Below are 23,218 nucleotides of genomic sequence, written 5' to 3' on the forward strand. Positions count from 1 at the left end.
TCACTAGAAAATAAGAAAAAGATGTGATTGCACCAGAAAGGGTGCAGAGGAGATTCATCAGGATGTTGCCTGGGCTGGGGGTGTTTCAGCTATGAAGAGAGGCTGGTTAGGTTGGAGCTGTTTTCCTTAGCTCAGAGAAGGCTGAAGGGTACTTAATTAATTGAGTTGTACAAAATTTTGAGGGATGTAGGTAGGGTAAGTTATGAGGGAGGTTTTTCCCTTAGTTGAGGGATAAATAACTAGGGTGCATAGATTTAAAGTGAGGGGCAGGAGATTTAGAGGGGATTTGAAGAAAATTTTTTTCACGCAGAGGGTGTTGGGAATCTGAAACTTACTGCCCGAAAGGGTGGTAGAGATGGGAATCTTTACAACAGTTATGAAGCATTTAGATGGGCATCTGAAATGTGATAGCATACAAGACTACAGGCCAAGTGCTGGAAAATGGGATTAGAATGAACATAAGAACATAAAAACATAAGAAATAGGAGCAGGAGTAGGCCATCTAGCCCCTCGAGCCTGCCCCACCATTCAATAAGATCATGGCTGATCTGTCGTGTCTCAGTTCCACATTCCTGCCCACTCCCCATAACCCTTAATCCCCTCTCTTATCAAAAACCTATCAACCCGCGTCTTAAATATATTTAGCGAGGCAGCCTCCACCACTTCAACGGGCAGAGAATTCCAGAGATTCACCACCCTTTGAGTGAAGAAGTTCCTCCTCAACTCTGTTCTAAACCGCCCCCCACTTTATCTTGAGGCTGTGCCCTCTAGTCCTACTGTCCTTTCTGAGCGGGAAGAGCCTCTCCACCTCTATCCTATCCATCCCATTCATCATCTTATATGTCTCAATGAGATCTCCCCTCATTCTTCTAAACTCTAACGAGTACAAGCCTAGTTTATTCCGCCTCTCCTCATAGTTCAACCCCCTCAACTCTGGTATCAGCCTAGTAAACTTCCTCTGCACTCCCTCCAAGGCCAAAATATCCTTGCGTAAGTGCGGCGACCAAAACTGCACACAGTACTCCAGCTGCGGCTTCACCAGTGCCCTATACAGCTGCAGCAAGACCTCCCTACTTTTATATTCAATCCCCCTCGCTATGAAGGCCAGCATCCCATTTGCCTTCCTGACCACCTGCTGCACCTGCAGGCTGGGTTTTTGCGACTCATGCACAAGGACCCCGAGGTCCCTCTGCACCATCGCACGCTGCAGTTTTTCTCCATGTAAGTAAGTCTTTCCTACCATTATTCCTACCAAAGTGGACAACCTCACATTTGCCAACATTAAATTCCATTTGCCAGTTCCTGGCCCATTCGCCCAGCCTATCTAGATCCTTCTGCAGACTCTCCACACCCTCCGCACAATTTGCCGTTCCACCAATCTTGGTGTCATCAGCAAATTTCGACACCATACACTCGGTTCCCTCCTCCAGATCATCTATATAAATGGTAAATAGCTGAGGCCCCAGCACTGACCCCTGGGGCACTCCACTAGTCACCAACTGCCAATCCGAATAGTACCCATTGACCCCCATCTCTGCCTCCTATTTGACAGCCAATCCTCTATCCACGCTAACACCCTACCCCCAACTCCATTCACCCTGACCTTCTGTAATAACCTCTTGTGAGGCACCTTATCAAACACCTTCTGAAAATCAAGAAACACCACATCCACCGGCTCTCCTCTATCCACCGCCCTAGACACATCCTCATAGAACTCCAGTAAATTTGTCAGACACGACTTCCCCTTAACGAAACCGTGCTGCGTCTGCTCTATCAAACAATTCTCCTCAAGATGCCTCGCTATTTTCTCCTTGATCACGGATTCTAACATTTTACCTACAACAGACGTTAGACTAACCGGCCTATAATTCCCTGCCTTTTGTCTGCCACCCTTCTTAAACAATGGCGTAATATTAGCCGTTTTCCAATCTTCCGGCACTTCCCCGGAATCCAGCGACATTTAGAAAATAACCACCAAGGCATCCACTATCACCTCCGCCATTTCTTTCAGAACTCTTGGATGCATTCCATCCGGTCCTGGGGACTTGTCCACAATCAGTCCCTCCAGTCTGTCGAGCACTGCCTCTCTAGTAACAATAATGTCATTCAGGCCCTCCACTCCTACCATCTTTCCATCACTAACGCCCGGCAAATTATTCACATCCTCCTCTGTGAAGACCGAAACAAAAAAGTTATTCAAGACCTCAGCCATATCCCCATCCCCTACCACTAAGTCCCCCCTCTCATCCTCTAAGGGTCCAACGTTCACCCTAGCCAGCCTCTTCCTTTTTATATATTTATAAAAACTCTTGCTATCCTTTTTTATATTAAGCGCTAGCCCAGCTTCATAGTTTATCCTACCCTTCTTTATCAACTTCTTTGTCAATCTTTGTTGACATTTAAACCTCTCCCAATCCTCTTCTCGCCCACTACTCTTAGCTACTCTAAACGCATCCGCTTTTAATTTAACACTTTCCTTTACCTCCTTCGTTATCCATGGCTGATTATCTTTCCTCCTACTTTTTAACCATAGGAATAAATTTCTGCTGAGCACCAAGAAAGATCTCCTTAAAGATCCTCCACTGTTCCTTAGCAGACCTACCTTCCAACGCGCTCCCCCAATCAACATTTGCCAATTCCTCTCTCATCCTACCGTACTCCCCTCTGTTCAAACAAAGGACACATGTCTGGGAACCCACTTTCTCCTCCTCCATCTGCATCAGAAACTCCACCATACAATGATCACTCTTCCCAAGAGGATCCTTCACCACAAGGTCCCTAATTCTACCTGCCTCATTACATAACACCAGATCCAAGATAGCTCGCTCCCTCGTCGGCTCCAACACACACTGTTCAAGGAAATTATCCCGGCAGCATTCCAAGAACTCTTCCTCAAGCCCACCGCGTCCAACATGGGTCGGCCAATCAATATGTAGATTGAAATCCCCCATAATTATCGCCGTTCCATTCCTGCACGCCTCATTTATTTGCGTGTTAACAGCCCGCCCCACCTCCAGATCATTATTCGGGGGCCTATAGACGACACCCACCAGCGTCTTCCTCCCTTTGCTGTTCCTAATCTCCACCCACAACGATTCCACTTTCGGCTCTTTGGTTCCTATATCATCCCTTACTACCACCCTGATGCTCTCCTTAATCAGCAGAGCTACGCACCCCCCCCCCCCCCCTTTTTCCTCCTGCCTATCCTTCCTAAACACTTGATACCCCTGGACATTCAGCTCCCAGTCCCTGTCACCCTGCAGCCACGTCTCTGTAATGGCCACCAGATCATATCCATTTGTGCTGATCTGCACCACCAGCTCATTCACTTTATTCCGAATGCTTCGTGCATTCAGATAAAGTGCCTTCATCCCAGCCTTCACCTGTACCCTATTTGCCAGAATGCCACCAACCATACTCACGCCCCCTACTCCTTTTATTATTGGGACATCCTTGGCCTCTTCCCTCACCTGTACTCTCTCCTTTTCTTTAGACCCCGTAATTTCACCTACCCTCGCGCACCCCCCCCTCCACCTAATTAGTTTAAAGCCCTATCTACAGTCCTATCTACATGATTCGCCAGGACTCTGGTCCCAGCATGGTTCAGACCAACCCCATCCCGCCCGAACAGGTCCCACCTACCCCAATACTGGTGCCAATGCCCCATAAATTCAAACCCATTCCTCCCACACCAATCCCTGAGCCACCCATTCACTTCCTTAATCTTATCAACCCTACGCCTGTCTGCACTCGGTTCAGGCAGTAGTCCAGAGATAACCACCTTGTCGGTTCTACTTTTTAATTCCATTCCCAGCTTTTCATACACCCTCTCCAGAATGGTTATGTTCTTGATGGGTGCCGCAGACATGATGGACTGAAGGCCCTCTTTTCCTGTGTAAAACTCTATTACTCTATCAGACAATTGGCTTCCAAAACTGCAGCAACATCTAAGATGTTTAGCAGGCTCATAGTAGCCAGGTAGCGGTGTCTGTGGGGAGAATAGCAGCAACCACATGCTTTAAATGATGGTGAAATTCTCCAGGACAGTGGTAGTTGACTTGAACAAAATTGCTGCCATTCTTGTTAACAGCTCAACTCGAGTAGAAGACAGACCTGTGGAGAGAGTATAATTTAAAGGGATATGAATGTTTCTTACCTCCTCCTGCCATAACATACTGATGATATGTTTGTCCTAATATTGAGCCTGGTTTGTTCTCTTCGGCTTTTGTAAGCTGCTCATTTGGTACTGTAAAAGTAAACTCATAATTCAACTGCTATTCTTAATTATTATACTCATTTATGTTTCTCAGTATAGATTATAAAGGTGTCCATTAATCTATGTTATAAAATACATTTGACTTTGAAGTTCAATATGGCCATTGTGTAATAAAATAGATTTATTTTAATAATACCCAAGTCTACTCTTCCAAATTATAGCCAAATGTTAGTTCTTATTTGGTAACCTGCAATGGGGAGTATCAAATATTTTGACAAGTCCCTCGCAAATCAGTAATTTTCAGAGATTGGGCAGCACTGTGGGCAAGTGTGATATTTTCCCAGTGTGACTTTGGTTTGATTCTAACTGAGACATAAGAACATAAGAACTAGGAGGAGGAGTAGGCAGTTTATCCTCTCAAGCCTGTTCCACCGTTTAATACGAACATAGCTGATCTCGCCTTGGTCTCAACTCCACTTTATTGTCCATTTACCACAGCCCTTTAAACCTTAACTGATGGGATCAACCCCATGATTCTTCTAGCAATAAGGGTTAAACATGAAATTAACTTCGGGGAAGGTGGAGGGATTTTCCCAGACCGCTGCACTGCTTTGGTTACAGAGGAAGGAGCGATCGGGGTTAGGGAGTGTGGTCGGGACTGTGGAGTGGGGGGAATCGGGGCTGCTGGTGGGGGAGGTGGGGTGGGATTCGGGACTGCGGCGGGGAGGAGGGAGAAAGATCAGGACTGCTGGGGAAGGGTGGGGAAAGATCAAGGTGGGCCGGGGTCAGTGGGGATGGTGGGGGTGTGGATTGCGAGGCTGATCTGAACACGTCAAGAGGACCACCAACTGGGGCGCAGTGGGCGTTGCAGGATCGTAGGGCTGGCCAGTGATCAAGCTGGCCAGCGGTTGGGAGATAGGCAGTGTGGGGGCCACTGCGCATACAGCAATCGGTGCACGCACAGTGGCCCACTCAGCGTTATGCTACTGGCCTCTCCAGTGGGAATAGACCTCACCCACTGATTTTTAATGAGATTCACACCAGTGCACTCTGTAGTGCACAGAATGTGGGAGATTCATTTTTAAAATCCTGCTGAAAAAAACAAGCAGGGTTTACTCCAGTTTTTACACAAATTTGATACTTTCAAATTTCTTTGGGAGAATCACCTCCCAGGAATGTTAACCAGTCCCGAGCAGTCAGCTACTGTCTGCATAACACCGCCCAGAGTTTGTTATTAAACCATTAAATTCACAATAGAGGCCAGAAGGGAAAGAGGCTGGTGTGAAAAGTGGCAGAATCATTCAGGCATTGTAGGAAGTTCTTTTAACAGGTTGAGCTTATGCTACCATCACAAATTTCATATGTCTAGTTTATGTGATCCTGCATCTTCCCCGAGGGTCTCTGCCTTCATCCTCAGTCACAGAGCTTGTGCTGTGGTGATTTCACTAACTTCCCTGACCTTATCTCAGCTCTTGGAGGATGTATTGGATTCAAGTTTTCCATGGTCTCCCTTGAACTCAATAGTATGTGAATTATCAGAGACTATCAGGTCAATGTTCCGGTCATCTTCCTGATCTTCTGGATAACTAGTCCATGAGTTCTCCTTTTAGATGTGGGGAAGGGTGGGGAAAGATCAAGGTGGGCAGGGGACAGTGGGGGTGGTGGGGGTGTGGACGGTGAGGCTGGCCTGGACACGTCAAGAGGACCACTAGTTTTTTTTAATCTCACTAGTCCATTTTCAGTCTCTATGAGATAAGATTTTGGATGTTGTGTGTTTTCCAAAACCTGGCCTTCACAGTTTTGGTCACGAATCCATATTGATCCGCTTGCCTGGAGTTTGGGTAAGTTAAGTACTCTATGGAGTTGACTGTAGTTTCTGGTTTGCTTTGCATGATATTCACAATGCTTTTACCTTAATCTCTATTGATCTGTTGCTGTGAGGCAGGGAATAAACATATGCAGAAGAACAGGAAGTTGAGTCCACAGTCGGTTCACGCAGGTTTTCTCATTTGCTCCAGCAAGCATTCTGTGCAATTTTGGGAAATCCTGCCCTTAGCCTTTGACGCCTTTTAATCTTCCTTTGACTATTGAAAATTTGATAAAGTCTCCTCAAAGTCTTTTACAACAGTGCAATTCCGAATGAATTTGTTTTCAGGGCTCTGTATTTGTAATTCTCCTTTAGGTGATATAAATTGTTAATGAAGGCATCTATGTTCGTGCCTGAGCTTTGGATACGTCTATTGAACTTCATCTTTTCTGACTGAAATTTATGTCAAAAGCTTTGTATGTTGCTGTTTCTTTATTTATGTCTCATTTGACCACCTGAACAACTGACATGGCATAGATAAGGGTATTGACCTGTTCCTTACTAGGCTTCTCTGCTGGTTCCGAAGCACTTCTATACCTGAAAAACCCATGACACCAGCTCTGCTACATGACCCAGGCCTGCAACATGATTGAAGTGCTCTGGTAAGGGTAGATTTTCTCCATGGCTTTCCTTTACTTGAGCCTTCCCTTGAGCTCTGTTGGTCTTTGTTCCTACTGTCCCCTTTCCTTGCAATGATTTTACTTGTTGCTTTTTCAGTCACTGGACCATTTACTTGGTGCTTATTCCACTGCCTTTACACTATCACCATCTTTTACCATATGGTGGTACAGCAGTTAGCACTGCTGCTTCACAGTGCCAGGGACCCAGGTTCGATTCCTGGCTTGGGTCACTGTCTGTGTGGAGTCTGTACATTCTCCCCATGTCTGCGTGGGTTTCCTCCAGGTTCTCGGGTTTCCTCCCACAGTCCAAAGATGTGTGGGCTAGGTGCATTGACCATGTTACATATCCTCTTACTGTCAGGGAGCCAAGCTAGAATAAATGCAAGGGGTTGTGGGATTGTGGTCGGTGGAGATGTGATGGGCTGAATGACCTCCTTCTGCACTGTAGGATTCTATGATCTTAGCTGAGGTTGCTCAGGGTTGGGATTGATAGTGACTGCTGGAGACAAGGCTGTTGGTAAATTTTAAATTTAACTTTAACTCTTATTAGATCTCAGCATTTTCTGTTGTCATGTGATCTTACATCACTGATGATTTAGACTGTCTATTTACATTAATCATTTACACAACAAAAATAATTTCTTTTAGTATCCCATTTTGAGCAATTTGGATGTTAAAATATAATACTACACCACCTACTGGTGTAACAGCTAAATGTTAGAATTTCCATTCCTATTACAGCAAATTTCAAAACAGCACAAAGCCAGTGTAAAAACTTTAATATTATTCTCATGGCTTTACCTTTTTTATGGTTTCCATCCTGCTGCACTCGTTTTTTGCTCTCAGTATTTTCTTCCGTTGGATCATTTGTCTCATCAGTCATATAAAATGCTAAAAATTACAAGAGTTTTGACAAACTTTGTATTTAAAACTGCACTGAGTAAGTATTTTCAAACTTATGAGACACTAGGAGCTGATGATGAATGAGATGATTTAGGTATCTACGTACACAAATCACTAAAAGCTAGTGTTGGATTGTCATACTTTTTGTGGACAAGACATATCTGGTCAATTTTCCTTACTGCCAGATAACTGCCAGTATTGCAGCTGTACGGGAATTGTGGGGGGTGGAGTGCGGGGTGGAATTGTTTGGCTAGCAGGGGTGGGGTAGAAAGATGTGGGGGTGTGTGCATCTGGAGCACATGGCTTCAGTACTGCTATCAGGATGTTGCCAGGGATGATAGTCTTACTACAGTCCCTTCAGCCATTTCTTGATATCACACAGAATGAATTGAATTGGCTGAAGTATCACATCTGTGATGCTGGGGGCTTCAGGAAGAGACTGAGTTCAATCATCCAACTCAGCACCTCTGACTGAAGATGGTAGCAGATTCTTTGGCTTTATCTCATGAACTGACATGCTGTGCTCCTCCCAACCTTACCCCTCCACCCCACTCATTAAGGATGGGGATACTTGTGGAACCTTTTTCTCCAGTTCTTTAATTACCCACCGTCATTCACAACAGGGTGTGACAGGACTGCAGAGCTTAGATCTGATCCATTAGTTGAGTGATTGCTGCTTCTGCTATTTGGCATGCAAATAGTCCTGTGTAATAGCTTCACCAGGTTGACTCCTGAATTTGCCTGATGGTACTTTTGGCATACCCTCCTCCACTCTTCATTGACCCAGGACCAATCCTCCAGCTTGGTGGTAATCAGAGAGTGTGGGAAATGGTGAGCCATTGGGCTACAGATTGTGGTTGAATACAGTTCTACTGCTGCTGATGGTGCAGACTGTCTCATGGATGTCAAGGTTTAAGTTGCAAGATCGGTTCTAAATTGTTCCCATTTAGCAGAGTGTTAGCGCCACACAACCTGATGGAGAGTATTTGCAATGTGAAAATGGGACTTTGTCTCCACAAGCACTGTGCTGTTGTCTTTCCTACCAGTACTGTCATAGACAGATGCCTCTGTGATAGATAGATTGATGAGGAAAATGTCAAGTAAATTTTTCCCTCGTGTTGGTTTCCTCACCGCCTGCCACAGGCCCACTCTAGTAGCTATGTCCTTAGGAGTCTACCAACTCAGTCAGAAATCAACCACACTTGTCACTCTAGGTGCTTTTTCCAATTGGAATTCAATATGAAGGAATACCGGTGAATCTGCTAAGTGGGAACAGTAGGTGGTAATCAACAAGAGGTTTTCTTGTCCATATTTAGGTAGTGCATTAGAAAGTTTTAGATTGGCTAGGAGGGAGTTGAAGAGGGAGTTAAGAAGGGCTAAAAGAGGACATGAGATGACTTTGGCTGATAGGATTAAGGAGAACCCTAAGGCGTTTTACAGGTATGTCAAGAACAGAAGGTTGGTTAGGGCAAGATTAGGGCCAGTTACAGACAGTAGAGGGAAGTTGTGTGTGGAACTGGAGGAGATTGGAGAGGCGTTGAACCAATATTTCTCTTCGGTGTTCACGCAAGGGGACATGAATGTAGCTGAGGAGGACACTGGGGTGCAGGGGTGTAAAATAGATAGTATTGCAGTTGATACGGAGGATGTGCTGGATATTCTAGAGGGTTTGAAAATAGATAAGTCCCCTGGTCCGGATGGGATTTACCCTAGGATTCTCTGGGAGGCAAGAGAGGTGATTGCGGAGCCTCTGGCTCTGATCTTCAGGTCGTCGTTGGTCTCTGGTATAGTACCGGAAGATTGGAGGACAGCAAATGTTGTCCCATTGTTTAAGAAGGGGAGCAGAGACTTCCCTGGGAATTATAGACCGGTGAGTCTTACTTCTGTGGTGGGTAAGGTTTTGGAAAGGATTATTAGAGACAGGATTTATAGTTATTTGGAGAGTAATGAATTGATTAGAGGCAGTCAGCATGGTTTTGTAGCGGGTAGGTCGTGCCTTACTAACCTTATCGAGTTCTTTGAGAAAGTGACCAAAGAGGTGGATAGGGGTAAGGCAGTTGACAAAGAACAAAGAACAAAGAACAACACAGCACGGGAAACAGGCCCTTCGGCCCAACGAGCCCGCGCCGCCGTCCCACTGTCTCAGTGACCTATTCATGATTTTAGTCTACGCCTAATGTGCGAGGATCAGGGAGGTCCAATATAGGGACAATTTAGTACCCAATCAATCAGCCTAAAAGCACATCTTTGGGATGTGGGAGGAAACCGGAGTACCCGGAGGAAACCCACGCAACCACGGGGAGAACGTGCAAACTCCCACAGACACAGGCCCAAATCCATGTGTCCGCATAGCAACAGAGATAGTCTCTGAGCTGTCATGTTGCCCTCGAGATGGTCCAGTTTAAGCACACTAACGACATGAAGCAATAGGCAACTCCCGAAGCAACGTCCAAGAGCAGCCCACTACAACCTGCCGCATGCATGCCCCTTGCTGGACTTAAATGCCTGTGGAGACAAAAAAATTCATTATTAAACAGGCAAAGACTGTAACATCCCTGAGGCAAAAACGTAATCCCAAGCCTACAATGTTTAGTAAGGCCTGCTATATCCCCCTATATGTAGCCCGCTCATGTGGCTGTCTAAGTGACTCTTAAACAACCCTAGCGTGCCTGCTTCCACCACCTTACTCGGCAGTGCATTCCACACCCCCACTACCCTTTGCGTGAAAAACTGCCCTCTAATATTTGTCTTATACCTAGCCCCCCTCACCCTAAGCCCGTGACCCCTCGTTCTATCCATTTCTAATAGCGGAAAAAGCTTACCACCATTTACTCTATCTATCCCCTTCATAATCTTATAAACCTCTATTAGATCCCCCCTCAGCCGACGTCTCTCAAGGGAAAACAGCCCAAGTTCGTTCAATCTTTCAATCTTGACGTAGTGTATATGGATTTTAGTAAGGCGTTTGATAAGGTTCACCATGGTAGGCTTCTGCAGAAAATGCAGATGTATGGGATTGGGGGTGATCTAGGTAATTGGATCAGGAATTGGCTAGCAGATAGGAGACAGAGGGTGGTGGTTGATGGTAAATATTCGTCATGGAGTTCGGTTACGAGTGGTGTGCCTCAGGGATCTGTTTTGGGGCCACTGCTGTTTGTAATTTTTATTAATGATCTGGATGAGGGTATAGTTGGGTGGATTAGTAAGTTTGCTGATGACACCAAAGTCGGAGGTGTGGTAGATTGTGAGGAAGGGTGTCATAGTTTGCAGGGTGACTTAGAAAGGTTGCAGAGCTGGGCCGCGAGGTGGCGGATGGAGTTTAATGTGGAGAAGTGTGAGGTAATTCATTTCGGTAGGAATAACAGATGTGTTGAGTATAGGGCTAACGGGAGGACTTTGAATAGTGTGGAGGAGCAGAGGGATCTAGGTGTATGTGTACATAGATCCCTGAAAGTTGGGAATCAAGTAGATAAGGTTGTTAAGAAGGCATACGGTGTCTTGGCGTTTATTGGTAGGGGGATTGAATTTAGGAGTCGCAGCGTCATGATGCAACTGTACACAACTCTGGTGCGGCCGCACTTGGAGTACTGTGTGCAGTTCTGGTCCCCACATTACAGGAAGGATGTAGAGGCTTTGGAGAGGGTGCAGAGGAGGTTTACCAGGATGTTGCCTGGTATGGAGGGGAGATCCTATGAGGAGAGACTGAGAGATTTGGGGTTGTTTTCGCTGGAAAGAAGGCGGCTAAGAGGGGACCTTATTGAAACATATAAGATGATTAGAGGTTTAGACAGGGTGGATAGTGATAGCCTTTTTCCTAGGATGGAGAAAGCTAGCACGAGGGGGCACGGCTTTAAATTAAGGGGGGGTAGTTATAGGACTGATGTCAGGGGTAGGTTCTTTACCCAGAGGGTGGTGAGGGACTGGAATGCCCTGCCAGCTGCAGTTGTAAATGCGCCTAGTTTGGGGGCGTTTAAGAGATCTGTGGATAGGTTTATGGACGAAATGGGATTGGTTTAGATTAGTGGGTTAGTGTTTTTTTTTAAAAAGCTGGTCGGCGCAACATCGTGGGCCGAAGGGCCTGTTCTGCGCTGTAATGTTCTATGTTCTATGTTCTATATTTGACCAGATGCCATGAGACCTCAATGGGTCCAGTCTATCCTGATGGTAGGGCAGGACACAGCACAACATAGCAATGGTGTGTCTGATACATTGTTTGCAATGTGTGATTTGGTGAACATGATTATGCCTCACTATTACTTTTTTAAATTTGTGAACAGCTCTCCCAATTTTGACACAAGCCCCAGATGTTAGTCAAGAAGACTCTGCAGATTCGACAGGGCTGGATATGCCATTGTCATTTCAGGTACCTAGGTTGATGCTGGATTGTTTATCCAGTTTCATTCCTTGTTTTGATTTTGGTCTAGTAATTCAGTACAACTGAGCGGCTTATTTATTTTTAATTCATTCATAGAACATGGGCCTCACTGGCTGGCCAGAATTTATTGCCCATCCCCAGTTGCCCTTGGAGGACAGTTGAGAGTCAACCACATTGTTTAAGGCTCTGGAATCACATGTAGGCCAGACCAGGTAAGGACAGCAGATTTCCTTCCCTAAAGGACATTGTGAGGCCATTTCAGCAGAGATTTAAGAGTCAATCACACTGCTGTGGATCTGGGGTCACATCTAGACCAGAGCAGGTAAGGATGGTAGATTTCTTTCTGTACAGGATAATAGTGATATTGAGATTTAAAGGATTGCATTAGTAGGGCAGGATGCCTAAACTTAGTTTGTATTCCCCCAAGTTTAGATGGTTGAGGAGTGATTTTTTTTAATGAAAAATTCGAAAAAGGTACGCAGAAAGAAAGGATTCCTTCTTCTTGGTAGGCATATCTAGAACAGAATTAAACAAAGACCATTAGGAATGAAATCAAGAAATATTTGTTATCATGAATGGTAGTGATAAACTCACTTTCAAAACGCTCTGGATATTCAGCTAATTGAAATTTTCAAGACTAAGATCACTATGTTTCTTTTGGCAAGGCTACAAATTATATGGACCAGAAGTGGGTAAAAGATTTAGTTGAATGGCAAAACATACTTGAACAGTTCAACAGTCTACCTCTGTTCACAATACAGTTTTATGTAAAATGAACTTCTTAAAGATGGCATACTTACCTGCATTGTCCAAGCCTCTTAACCCTGTGCTTGAAGGAGAATCTTCATCCAGCTTTCCTATATCAGAGTTAAGTGGTATCATGTTGTCCTCTTCCGAACTCTGAATGCAGAATGGAAGAAACTCTGAACTATAAATCAACACTGCATTTTTAGCCTAACTGTTCAAGTCTCTGTGGGTTAGTCCAGTTGGCTAGGTAGCTAGAGTATGGTGCACAATTATGCCAATGGCATGTGTTCAATCCCTGTACCACCCGTGGTAGTTCCCTTGCCTTACCTTGTGCTTGGTACTGATTAGTGCCCCTCAAGTTTTCGAAGCATTTAGAACTCTCTTTCTCTCTAACAGAGTGAGATGCTATGATCTCTTGTGGCTATGACTAATTATTCTTAGCCTTTCTAGTATGTATCTCAGGCTGACCTCAGCTGCAGGAATTTGATCATTTCTAGACTTGCAGGGGAGATTTTGGATCCAACTCAGTCTGGTGACCAGGATTGACCAAATTCCTGCTATTGCTGCACCATAAGATTCATTGTCTTTGTTATTTTTAATTTGTTTCTTATCTGTTGTAAGTGAAGAGAAGGGTTTGCGGAAGTTATATATTTCCTTGGGAAGAGTCCCATGATCATGTCACTGAGAATCGTGCATTACTTTTCCTTGTTTTTATGATGAATCAAGATCGCATGTAACTAAGAGTTTTCTCACTTTTGAAAGTAGGGAAGAAAATTAACTTGGGCGGCACGGTAGCACAGTGGTTAGCATTGCTGTTTCACAGCGCCTGGGACCTAGGTTTCATTCTGGCCTTGGGAGATTGTCTGTCTAGAGTTTGCATGTTCTCCCCGTGTCTGCATGGATTTCCTTCGGATGCTCCAGTTACCTCCCACAGTCTAAAGATGTGCGGATTAGGTTGATTGAGCATGCTAAATTGCTCCTTAGTGGCAGGGAAATTAGCAGGGTAAATACGTGAAAGTTACGGGAACAGGGTCTGGGAGGGTTTGTTGTCAGTGCAGACTTGATGGGCTAAATGGCCTCTCCTTGCACTGTAGGGATTCTTCGATTCTCCTGTGGAAGCTTACTTTCGCAATCCATATTTAAATTAAATCGGAGGAAATAACTTATGAGTTGGGAATGAGAAAAGCTGTAGCTTTTTAAGCCATATTTAGAAAAAAAACGCCAAAGTTTTGTTTTCTGTACATACTTAATGACTGGATACAAAGATATAATAAGGGGAAAAGTAAAGCATTGATCCATTTGCACTAGTCTGGCATTGGCACCTCTATCCCTTGACTGACACACTGGATGACTTGATCTGGAGATATTCTCTGCCAGCTCTCATGCTCTGTGACTTGGCACTATTACATATTGTTTGCTCGGAGGTAAACACCCTGCAGTGAATACTGAACAGGTGCCACCCTAAATATCCTGGTATTGCAACTTCTGGATTATTGAACACCTTCAACCTTCCTGATAGCGAAAGCAGTGCCTGACTTGACTATACAACACTGCTCGAAAAGCCAGACACCCATTAGCTCATTATTTTCAATTTGCTGGCTGCTTAATATGTACATAAACACAAACTTTCTGCTGGCAATGAAGGTCATATTTTTAATTTGAAATAATAAGCATGGTGGGGCATTGAATAAAGATTTTGATATCTGGTGAAATTCTCAGCCCATTCAGTCTTATCACACAAAGGTAATCTTTCTCAGCTATGCTACACAGAAGTGTAATTTCATTTGCAAAGTGATTACTTCTGCAATACACTGAAAATATTATTAACACTGCAGGGCATTGCGACAGAAAGTGCAACAGCAAACAGTGAGTGACTTCAGAGTAGAAACAAATAATGAACATTGAAGATTTGCAAATAACAATTGCATTAAACTAAGAGTCAACACTAGAAAAAGGGCTGATTTCTTGACTGGGCGCTCTCAGCAGCATTATTGAGAGCTCTGAGTAAGAAACCATCAGATGGAGCCCCTGGCTTTCTGGTTGTTCATTTGAATGGATGGAAATCAAGGTTTGTGGATTGCTAATTTCCTGATCAGTGCTGTCAGTGGGATTTCACAATGGGAGAAACCAATCCACAAATCTGCTTTGTAGTCAGAAAAGGCTTAAAATACTGAGAAGAAAAATGAAAATAGGACTGAAGAGAGGGTCTTCTGAGGAAGTAGAAGCATTGATGAGCTTTCTTATCTATAGTGTTGGCATGGGGGGACCAGGACAGGTTTTTGGTGAACTGGACACTTAAAAACTTGAAGCTCTCGACACTTTCTACTTCATCCCCATTGATGTAGACAGGGCATGTTCTCCACTAGGCTTCCTGAAGTCAATGACAATCTCCTTTGTTTTGCTGCCATTGAGGGAAAGATTGTCACTGCAGCAGTTCACCAGATTCTCTCTCTCATTCTTGTACTCTGTCTCGTCATTGTTTGGGATCTGACCCACTATGTTGGTGTCGCCAGCAAACTTGAAAATTGAGTTGGAGGGAAATTTGGCCACATAATCATAGATGTATAAGGAGTATAGTAGGGGACTGAGAACACAGCCTTGTGGGATATTGATCGTGGAGGAAGTGTTGTTGCCTATCCTTGCTGATTATGGTCTTTGGGTTCGGAAGTTCAGGATCCAGTTGCAGATGGAGGAACTGAGGCCCAGGCAACAGAGTTTGGAGATGAGTTTCATAGGAGTGATGGTGTTAAAGGCTGAGCTGTCAATGAATAAGAGTCTGACATAGGTGTCTTTGTTATCTAGGTGAAAATGTTGACCGACCTTCTGAGTAATTCCAACATTTTCTGCTCTTATTTCAGATTTGCAATATTTCCAGCAATTTTGCTTTTGCTAATTTAACCCCATGAGTTAAAAAGGGAGGTAGAAAGAAAACAAGAAATTATAGACCAGTCAGCCTGGTATCAATAGTGTGGAAAATTCTAGAGTCCATTATCAAAGATTTTATAGCAGGGAACAGTGGTAAAACTGGACAGAGGCAGCATGGATTTATGAATGCTTGACAAATCTGCTGGGATTCTTTAAGGGTGTAACTAATAGAATTGATGACGGGGAGCCAGTGGATTTATGTGGACGATCAGAAGGCTTTCGACAAAGTCTCACATAAGTGACTATTGTGTAAAATTAAAGTGCATGGGATGGGGGGTAGTGTATTGAGGTGGATAGAAAACTGTTTGGCCAACAGGAAATAGAGAGTAGGAACAAACAGGTCACTTTCCGAATAACAGGCAGTGACTAGTGTGATACCACAGGGATTGGTGCTAAGATCCCAGCTATTTATCTGTATATTAATGATTTAGATGAGGGAACTAAATGTCTTATCTCCAAATTTGCAAATGACACAAAGCTGGGTGGGAGGGTGAGCTGTGAGGTGGATGCAGAGATCCTTCTGTGAGATTTGGACAAACTGAGTGGGAAAGTGCATACCAAATGCAATGTAATGTGAATAAATGTGAGATTATCTTCTTTGGTAGCAAAACTAGAAAGGCAAATTATTACTTGAATGGCTATAATGTAAGCGAGGGGAATGTGCAATGAGATCTGCGTGTCCATGTTCACCAGCCACAGAAGGTAAGCATGCAGGAGCAGCAAGCGATAAAGAAGGCAAATGGGATGTTGGTCTTCAAAGTGAGAGGATTTGAGTACAGGAATAAAATTGTCTTGCTGCAGTTATACAGGGAATTGGTGAGTTGTGTGCAGTTTTGGTCTCCTTATTGGAGGAAGGATGTCCTTGCCTTGGAGGTAGTACGGAGAAGGTTTACTGGACTGATTCCTGGGATGGTGAGACTGACATATGAGGAGATATTGAGTTGGTTAGGATTATATTCACGGGAGTTTGGAAGAATTTGTGGGGAATCTCATAGAAACCTTTACAATTCTAACAGGGCCAGACAGGGTAGATAGAGGAAGGATATTACTGTTAATGGAGGTGTCCAGAACCAAGGGTTACAGTGTGAGGATACGGGGTAAGCCTTTTAGGACTCAGAGAGTGGTAAGCTTGTGGAATTTGCCACCACAAAAGCAGTTGAGGCCAAAACATTGTATGTTTTCAAGAAGGAATTAGATATAGCTCTTAGGGTGAAGGGGACCAAAGGGTATGGGGGGAAGGTGGGATCAGGTTACTGAATTGATGATCAACTATGATCATAATGAATGGTGGAGCAGCCCCAAAGGACTGAATCATCTACTCCTGCTCTTATTTTCTATGTTTTTATAAAGTAAAGGTCAGGACTTTACAGCTCTGCAATGGTATGTTTCTCCTCACCACTTCCTGGTGGATGTGGCGGACCATTTAAATTGCCATTGAGGGTAATATCCCACTGGGTGGGAGGGGTGGTAAAATCCTGCCATTAGAATGCAACACGTGGCCCAATAAATCTACTTTTTCTACAGGTAGCTGCCTTTTTATGGATTCTGCCACATCCATTTCATCAACAAGCACAAGTACTACAAAATCCCTCCTTGCTGTTGAAAATGCTTTAGGAAAACTCTACAATGTGTTCCTATGCTTATATTTCCTCCAATCAAATCCAACCAGATACATTTTACAGATGATATTACCCAATATCCCATCACCGAGGAGCTAACTGCATTTCATGGCATATTTAATCATCTTTGTCTGTGGTATTGCTATATCATTCAATCACCCTTAACCAGAGCTTTAGTTTTTAGATATTCACATTTTTGAAAATGTCACATTAATGCCAGAATGATAACCTTGTTAGCTGAATTAGCTCAACACAAGCGTTGCTTGCCTTATCAAGATAAAATTCTGCTTAAAATTAGGTTGTCAGATTAATAAGAGTTGGATTAATGAGACATGACTGTAACATAACTCTTTAACAGCAAAGGCCTAATTATCCCACTTCCAGTTAGCTGACTAATTAAAGCATTGCAAGCTCAAGGATTTCTCTAGTGACCTAAATATTAATATAACAGCATAAAATTCACGCAGCAGCTGATGTTTTTCCTCCCTGACTTTAAAATTGCTGATCTCGCTTGTATTTTATTTTGTTTGGATTAAATGCTATTAAATATTCTCTTAATGAATACTTCCAATGCACATATGTAAATTGGCCCTTATTATACGCTTAAATGGAATGCTTGTGAGTGATAAATGCAATGTGTATCGCGTGAAAGAAAAAATAGTCTTGCATTTGTATGGTGCATTCGCAACCACCCCAGACATCTCAAAATGCTTTACAACTGATAAATTACATTTTTCCAAGGGTAGTCATGATTGCAATGTGGGAAACACAGCAGCCACTTTGCCTACCGTGAATTTCCACAAACAATGTGGTAATGACCAGATAATCTGATCTTGCGATGTTGACCGAGGGATAAATACTGTCCAGGGCTAACTCCCCTGCTCTCCTTTGAAATAATGGCATGGCATCTTTTGCATCCACCCAAGTGGGAAGATGGTTCCTCAGCTTAACGTCTCATCTAAAAAGATACTACGGTACTGTGAGGTCAGCCTTGATTCTTGTACTCAAGCTCTGGAACGGCACTCACACGAGAACCATGTATCTTAGTTGAAACAGCACTACCAATTGAGCCATGGCTGACATCAGCTCTTGCTAAGTACTTTGACATTGAGTTCAGCCAGTACAAGGCTAGTCAGAGAAGCATAATACATTTTAAATAAACATTCTGTTGTTTTCTTACACTTGGTTGGTTCATTTGGTAATTGTCCATCAGATTGGCATAGTGTCCGTTTTTGTTCATTAGTAACTCATGTTTTCCTTTTTCTTTAATTTTCCCATCTTCCAATAAAATGATTTCATCGCACTCTTCCAAATACTAAAGATAAATTTTGAAAAATGAAAATGCATTACTTGTACAATTCTATCAATCACAATATTTTTGCATAGCATCATGTGGTCTTAAAAAGGGAAGTCTGTATCCCTCCTATGAAAGCTACCCTCATATTAAAGTAAAATTTGTTTATTAGTCACAAGTAGGCATACATTCACAAGGCTCTGTGATAATCCCCTAGTCACCACATTCCAGCGCCTGTTTGGGTGCATTGAGGGAGAATTTAGCATAGTCAATTCACCTAACAGCACGTCTTTGGGAGGAAACCAGAGCACGAGGAAAAAACCCACGCAGACATAGGGAGAACATGCAAACTCCACACAGACAATGATCCAAACCAGGAATTGAACCTGGATCCCTGGCTCTATGAGACAACAGTGCTAACCAGTCTGACACCTTGCTGCTCCAGTTATTACAGTGGGGTATTACAGTGGGGTAAGTCACAACATATTCTGACAGGCAGTGTCAACTTTTCAGAAATGAGTACCAAAATAGAATTCAATGTTAGTGCAACAAATGTTGAAGTATAGTAACCATGTTAAAGTAATTTGTTTCAATGCAATTTCATTTTGACCGAATTTTATGTTCCCGGATAAACACATCTTTCTACAGAGAAAATTAGGAGTTTCAAAGCAGATATATTTATCCAGAATTCAATATTTAAATAATTGTAGGCTAAAAGGGGGCCCACCACTACCAGGACACAAAGATTAGATACCACAGATGCACAACACACGAGCTGACTTGACATATTCCAACTCCTTTGCAGAGAAATTCATGGCAATTTTCGAAGGAACATGCACATCCATAACCTGGTGCATGCAAATTTCAGTTCAAATTGCCAACTTAATGAACTGGAGATCCCGATGTTGGACTGGGGTGGGACAGTCATCTAAGAAAGGGGCAGTGCTCCAAAAGCTTGTGATCCCAAATAAATCTGTTGGACTTTAACCTGGTGCTGTGAGACTTCTTACTAGGCCAACTTCATAAGATTCAGAGACTAACGCAGGAATTCCACCGCCCACCTGCCATGGAATTGGAGTGGGCAAGGGGCAGACAATGGAAACATCCGTTGGCCTCGGGCACGATTTTCCGGTCTCGGGTCAAGCGAGGCCGTAAAGTTCCTAATTCTCAGGTGAAGGGTAAATAGCATGATTGTTTTCCTAGGACATACTCATGTAACTCTGCTGGGTCTGCGGAACCACCTTCTTGTGTAAAGTTGTTTGGGTTTGTATCCATCTCATCCATTAACTGGCAAGAAGAATTCCCAAAGGAACATCCATCCAATTGGCTTTTGTCAGACACAGATCAATAATAAAGCAGTGAATGAAACAAGTGCATAATAATCTCCAAAAACGGCATCAAACTAAATTCAATGAAAGGTTGCATAAAAGCTTAAAAATATAGTTCACATTCATTGCTAATAATTAATTGATTTGATTTCTGTTTTGATGGACATGAAAGCCACGGGGGAATCACCAATAGATCTCCCAGTAATCATTGTGGAGTCTGAACTACCTTATTGAGCGACTGGAGGCTTGTTCGGTGGTAAGTGGTCAGAAGGAGGATTTTTAAACCTATTACTGTTGTTGTGGGCTCCGAGGTAGAAACTACCTGACTGTAAGCTGTAGCATGGTCCTTTCCAATAGTGCACAATAAAGAGTGTTGGTGATGGGAAGCTGGCATTTGCCTGAATTACTACAGTTTCCATCAGAACACAATACCAAGGAGGTGTTGGTTATGCTTGGTGTAGACCTATTTTTTTCCCTACCAGACTATTGGGCAATTGGGCAAAGTTTTTCCTGTTTATCTTGTTACCTACCTAGCCCCTACCCCTCCATCTATTTCTACACTGTCTGTTTCTTGCAAATAACCTACTGTATCTATGTTTTCTCTCATGATGCCTCCTATTGTCTCATTTTCAAATTACTCTTGTCTTTTAAACTTCATCTGTTAGCCTCAAGCACCTTACAGATTATACCATGTATTTGTGTGTTTTCCCTTCTTTCTGCCCCTTGTTCCATTTGCTGTTAAATGGCATTCAAGAATAACATCTCCCAGTTCTAGCCTGTATCCATACTCAAGTGTTCCTGTCCTGACCTGCGTTTTCTGTGCTTTCTCTTTTTGTATTTTGCTTTATCTATGGTGATGATGCCACATTTCTGGTGTTGGCTAAGGAAACGTGACCCGAATTATCACAAGTTTTACACACTTAACGGAGTATTTAATGTTAAATCCTTGTCTCACAATGCTCTCACCCCTTGACAGTGTAAAATTTTCAGTACACTACCTGGAGCTGGTGAGTGACAAGAATCACTGTTTTGTCCCGGAGTGCTTTTTTGACACACTGCTCAAAGATGTGTTTCCCAATATGTGCATCCACAGCTGATAAGGGATCATCCAACAGATAAATGTCCTGGTCTGCGTACACAGCTCGAGCAATGCTAATTCGTTGCTTCTGCCCACCTGACAGATTGATTCCTCTTTCTCCTATCTTTGATTTAATTTAAAAATCCATTAGCATTGTAATTTAACATGGACTATCTGGTTAAATATCTCTGAAATTAGTCTTCTGATTCTTAACTAAAATGTCTTACTTCAGTTAAATCTCCAAAGGGGAGCATGGTCAGGTCCTGTTCTAGGCTGCAGACTTCAATCACTTTCTTATACCTGTAGGTTATAAACAAATTAAACATGATTGGAACATGTTTTATAGTTGGATCATTCTTAATTTTTTTCCAATGTAAGCAATTGCAGGGTTGGCACAATCACATGGAGCAAAATCACCCCCCACTCAGTGCAACACATTCCCCAGTCACACAATGTAACACATCCCCCAGTCATACAGTGTAACACATTCCCCTGTCACACAGTGTAACACATTCCCCTGTCACACAGCGTAACACATTCCCCAGTGACACGATGTAATACATTCCCCAGTCACACAGTGTAACACATCCCCCAGCCATACAGTGTAAGACATTCCCGAATCACACAGTGTAACACATCTCCCGGTCAAACAGTGTAACATATTTGCCTGCCACACAGTGTAACATGTCCCGAGTCACACAGACTAACACCACGCCAATGATAACCAGTTACATCTTTGGCATCCAGATATCCATTGACGCAAGAAATTCTCGGGTCATGTGTGATTGGATCAAAAAGGCAACAGGTCCATCAGCAAAGAAAACTGCTCCATTGAAAAGAAAGATCTGGAGGCCATCACCTACAGCAATAACATAAGAACATAAGAAATAGGAGCAGGAGTCGGCCATCTAGCCCTTCGAGCCTGCCCTGCCATTCAATAAGATCATGGCTGATCTGAAGTGGATGCGTTCCACTTTACCGCTTTCTCCCCATAACCCTTAATTCCCTTGTCTGTCAAAAACCTATCTACCCATGACTTAAATATATTTAGCAAGGTAGCCTCCACCACTTCAACGGGCAGAGAATTCCAGAGATTCACTGCCCTTTGAGTGAAGAAGTTCCTCCTCAACTCTGTTCTAAACTGCACCCCCCTTATCTTGAGGCTGTGCCCTCTAGTCCTGCTGTCCTTTCTCAGCGGGAAGAATCTCTCTACCTCTACCCTGTCCATCCCTTTCATTATCTTATACGTCTCTATAAGGTCCCCCCTCATCCTTCTAAACTCCAACGAGTACAGACCCAGTCTATTTAGTGTTTCTTCATAGTCTAACTCCCTCATTTCCGGTATCAGCCTAGTGAACCTCCTCTGCACTCCTTCCAAGGCCAAAATATCCTTGCGCAAGTGCAGCGACCAAAACTGCACACAGTACCCCAGCTGCGGCCTCACCAGTGCCCTATACAGCCGCAGCAAGACCTCCCTGCTTTTATATTCTATCCCCCTTGCTATAAAGGCTAGCATCCCATTCACCTTCTTGATCAGCTGCTGCACCTGCAGACTGGGTTTTTGCGACTCATGCACAAGGACCCCCAGGTCCCTCTGCACCATAGCATGCTGCAGCTTTTCGCCCTTTAAATAGTAATCCCTCCTACTATTATTTCTGCCAAAGTGGATAACCTCACACTTGCTAACATTATACTCCATCTGCCAGGTCTTCGCCTACCCGCTCAGCCTATCCAGATCCCTCTGCAGACTTTCCACACCCTCCACACAATTTGCTTTTCCACACATCTTTGTGTCATCAGCAAATTTCATTACCCTACACTCAGCCCCCTCCTCCAGATCATCTACGTAAATGGTAAATAGCTGAGGCCCCAGCACCGATCCCTGCGGCACTCCACTAGTCACCAACTGCCAATCAGAATAGCACCCATTGATACCAACTCTCTGCCTCCTATTAGACAACCAATCCTCTATCCACGCTAACACCTTACCCCCAACTCCATGCCCCCTAACCTTCTGAAGCAACCTTTTGTGCGGAACCTTATCAAACGCCTTTTGAAAATTGAGAAACACCACATCCATTGGTTCCCCTCTGTCTACCGCACTAGTCACATCCTTATAGAAATCCAATAAATTTGTCAAACACGAATAGTTGGGAAAATGGGTGGAACGCTCCCTTGAATTGTACTCCAGGAAGAATCTGGTCACGGAGAATGTTCTAGACATAACAGAGAACCTGCCTATTAGT

The 23,218-nt window shown here is 43.6% G+C and overlaps 1 protein-coding gene across 1 annotated transcript in view; it reads right to left on the reverse strand.

Moving 5' to 3' along the window:
* Positions 1-23,218, reverse strand: part of abcc12 (ATP-binding cassette, sub-family C (CFTR/MRP), member 12) — an 89,880-nt gene that overhangs the window by 37,860 nt on the left and 28,802 nt on the right. Inside the window, exons 12-17 of the mRNA XM_080187595.1 lie at positions 21,200-21,272; positions 20,893-21,096; positions 18,453-18,587; positions 12,782-12,881; positions 7,505-7,594; positions 4,157-4,246 (exon numbers count right to left, since the gene is read on the reverse strand). Coding sequence (XP_080043721.1) covers positions 4,157-4,246; positions 7,505-7,594; positions 12,782-12,881; positions 18,453-18,587; positions 20,893-21,096; positions 21,200-21,272 — 692 coding nt within the window. The remainder of the gene's footprint in view (positions 1-4,156; positions 4,247-7,504; positions 7,595-12,781; positions 12,882-18,452; positions 18,588-20,892; positions 21,097-21,199; positions 21,273-23,218) is intronic.

Source organism: Carcharhinus amblyrhynchos, chromosome 4, assembly GCF_965287045.1.
Source record: "Carcharhinus amblyrhynchos chromosome 4, sCarAmb.v2.hapA, whole genome shotgun sequence".
Classification (NCBI taxonomy): Eukaryota; Metazoa; Chordata; class Chondrichthyes; order Carcharhiniformes; family Carcharhinidae; genus Carcharhinus; species Carcharhinus amblyrhynchos.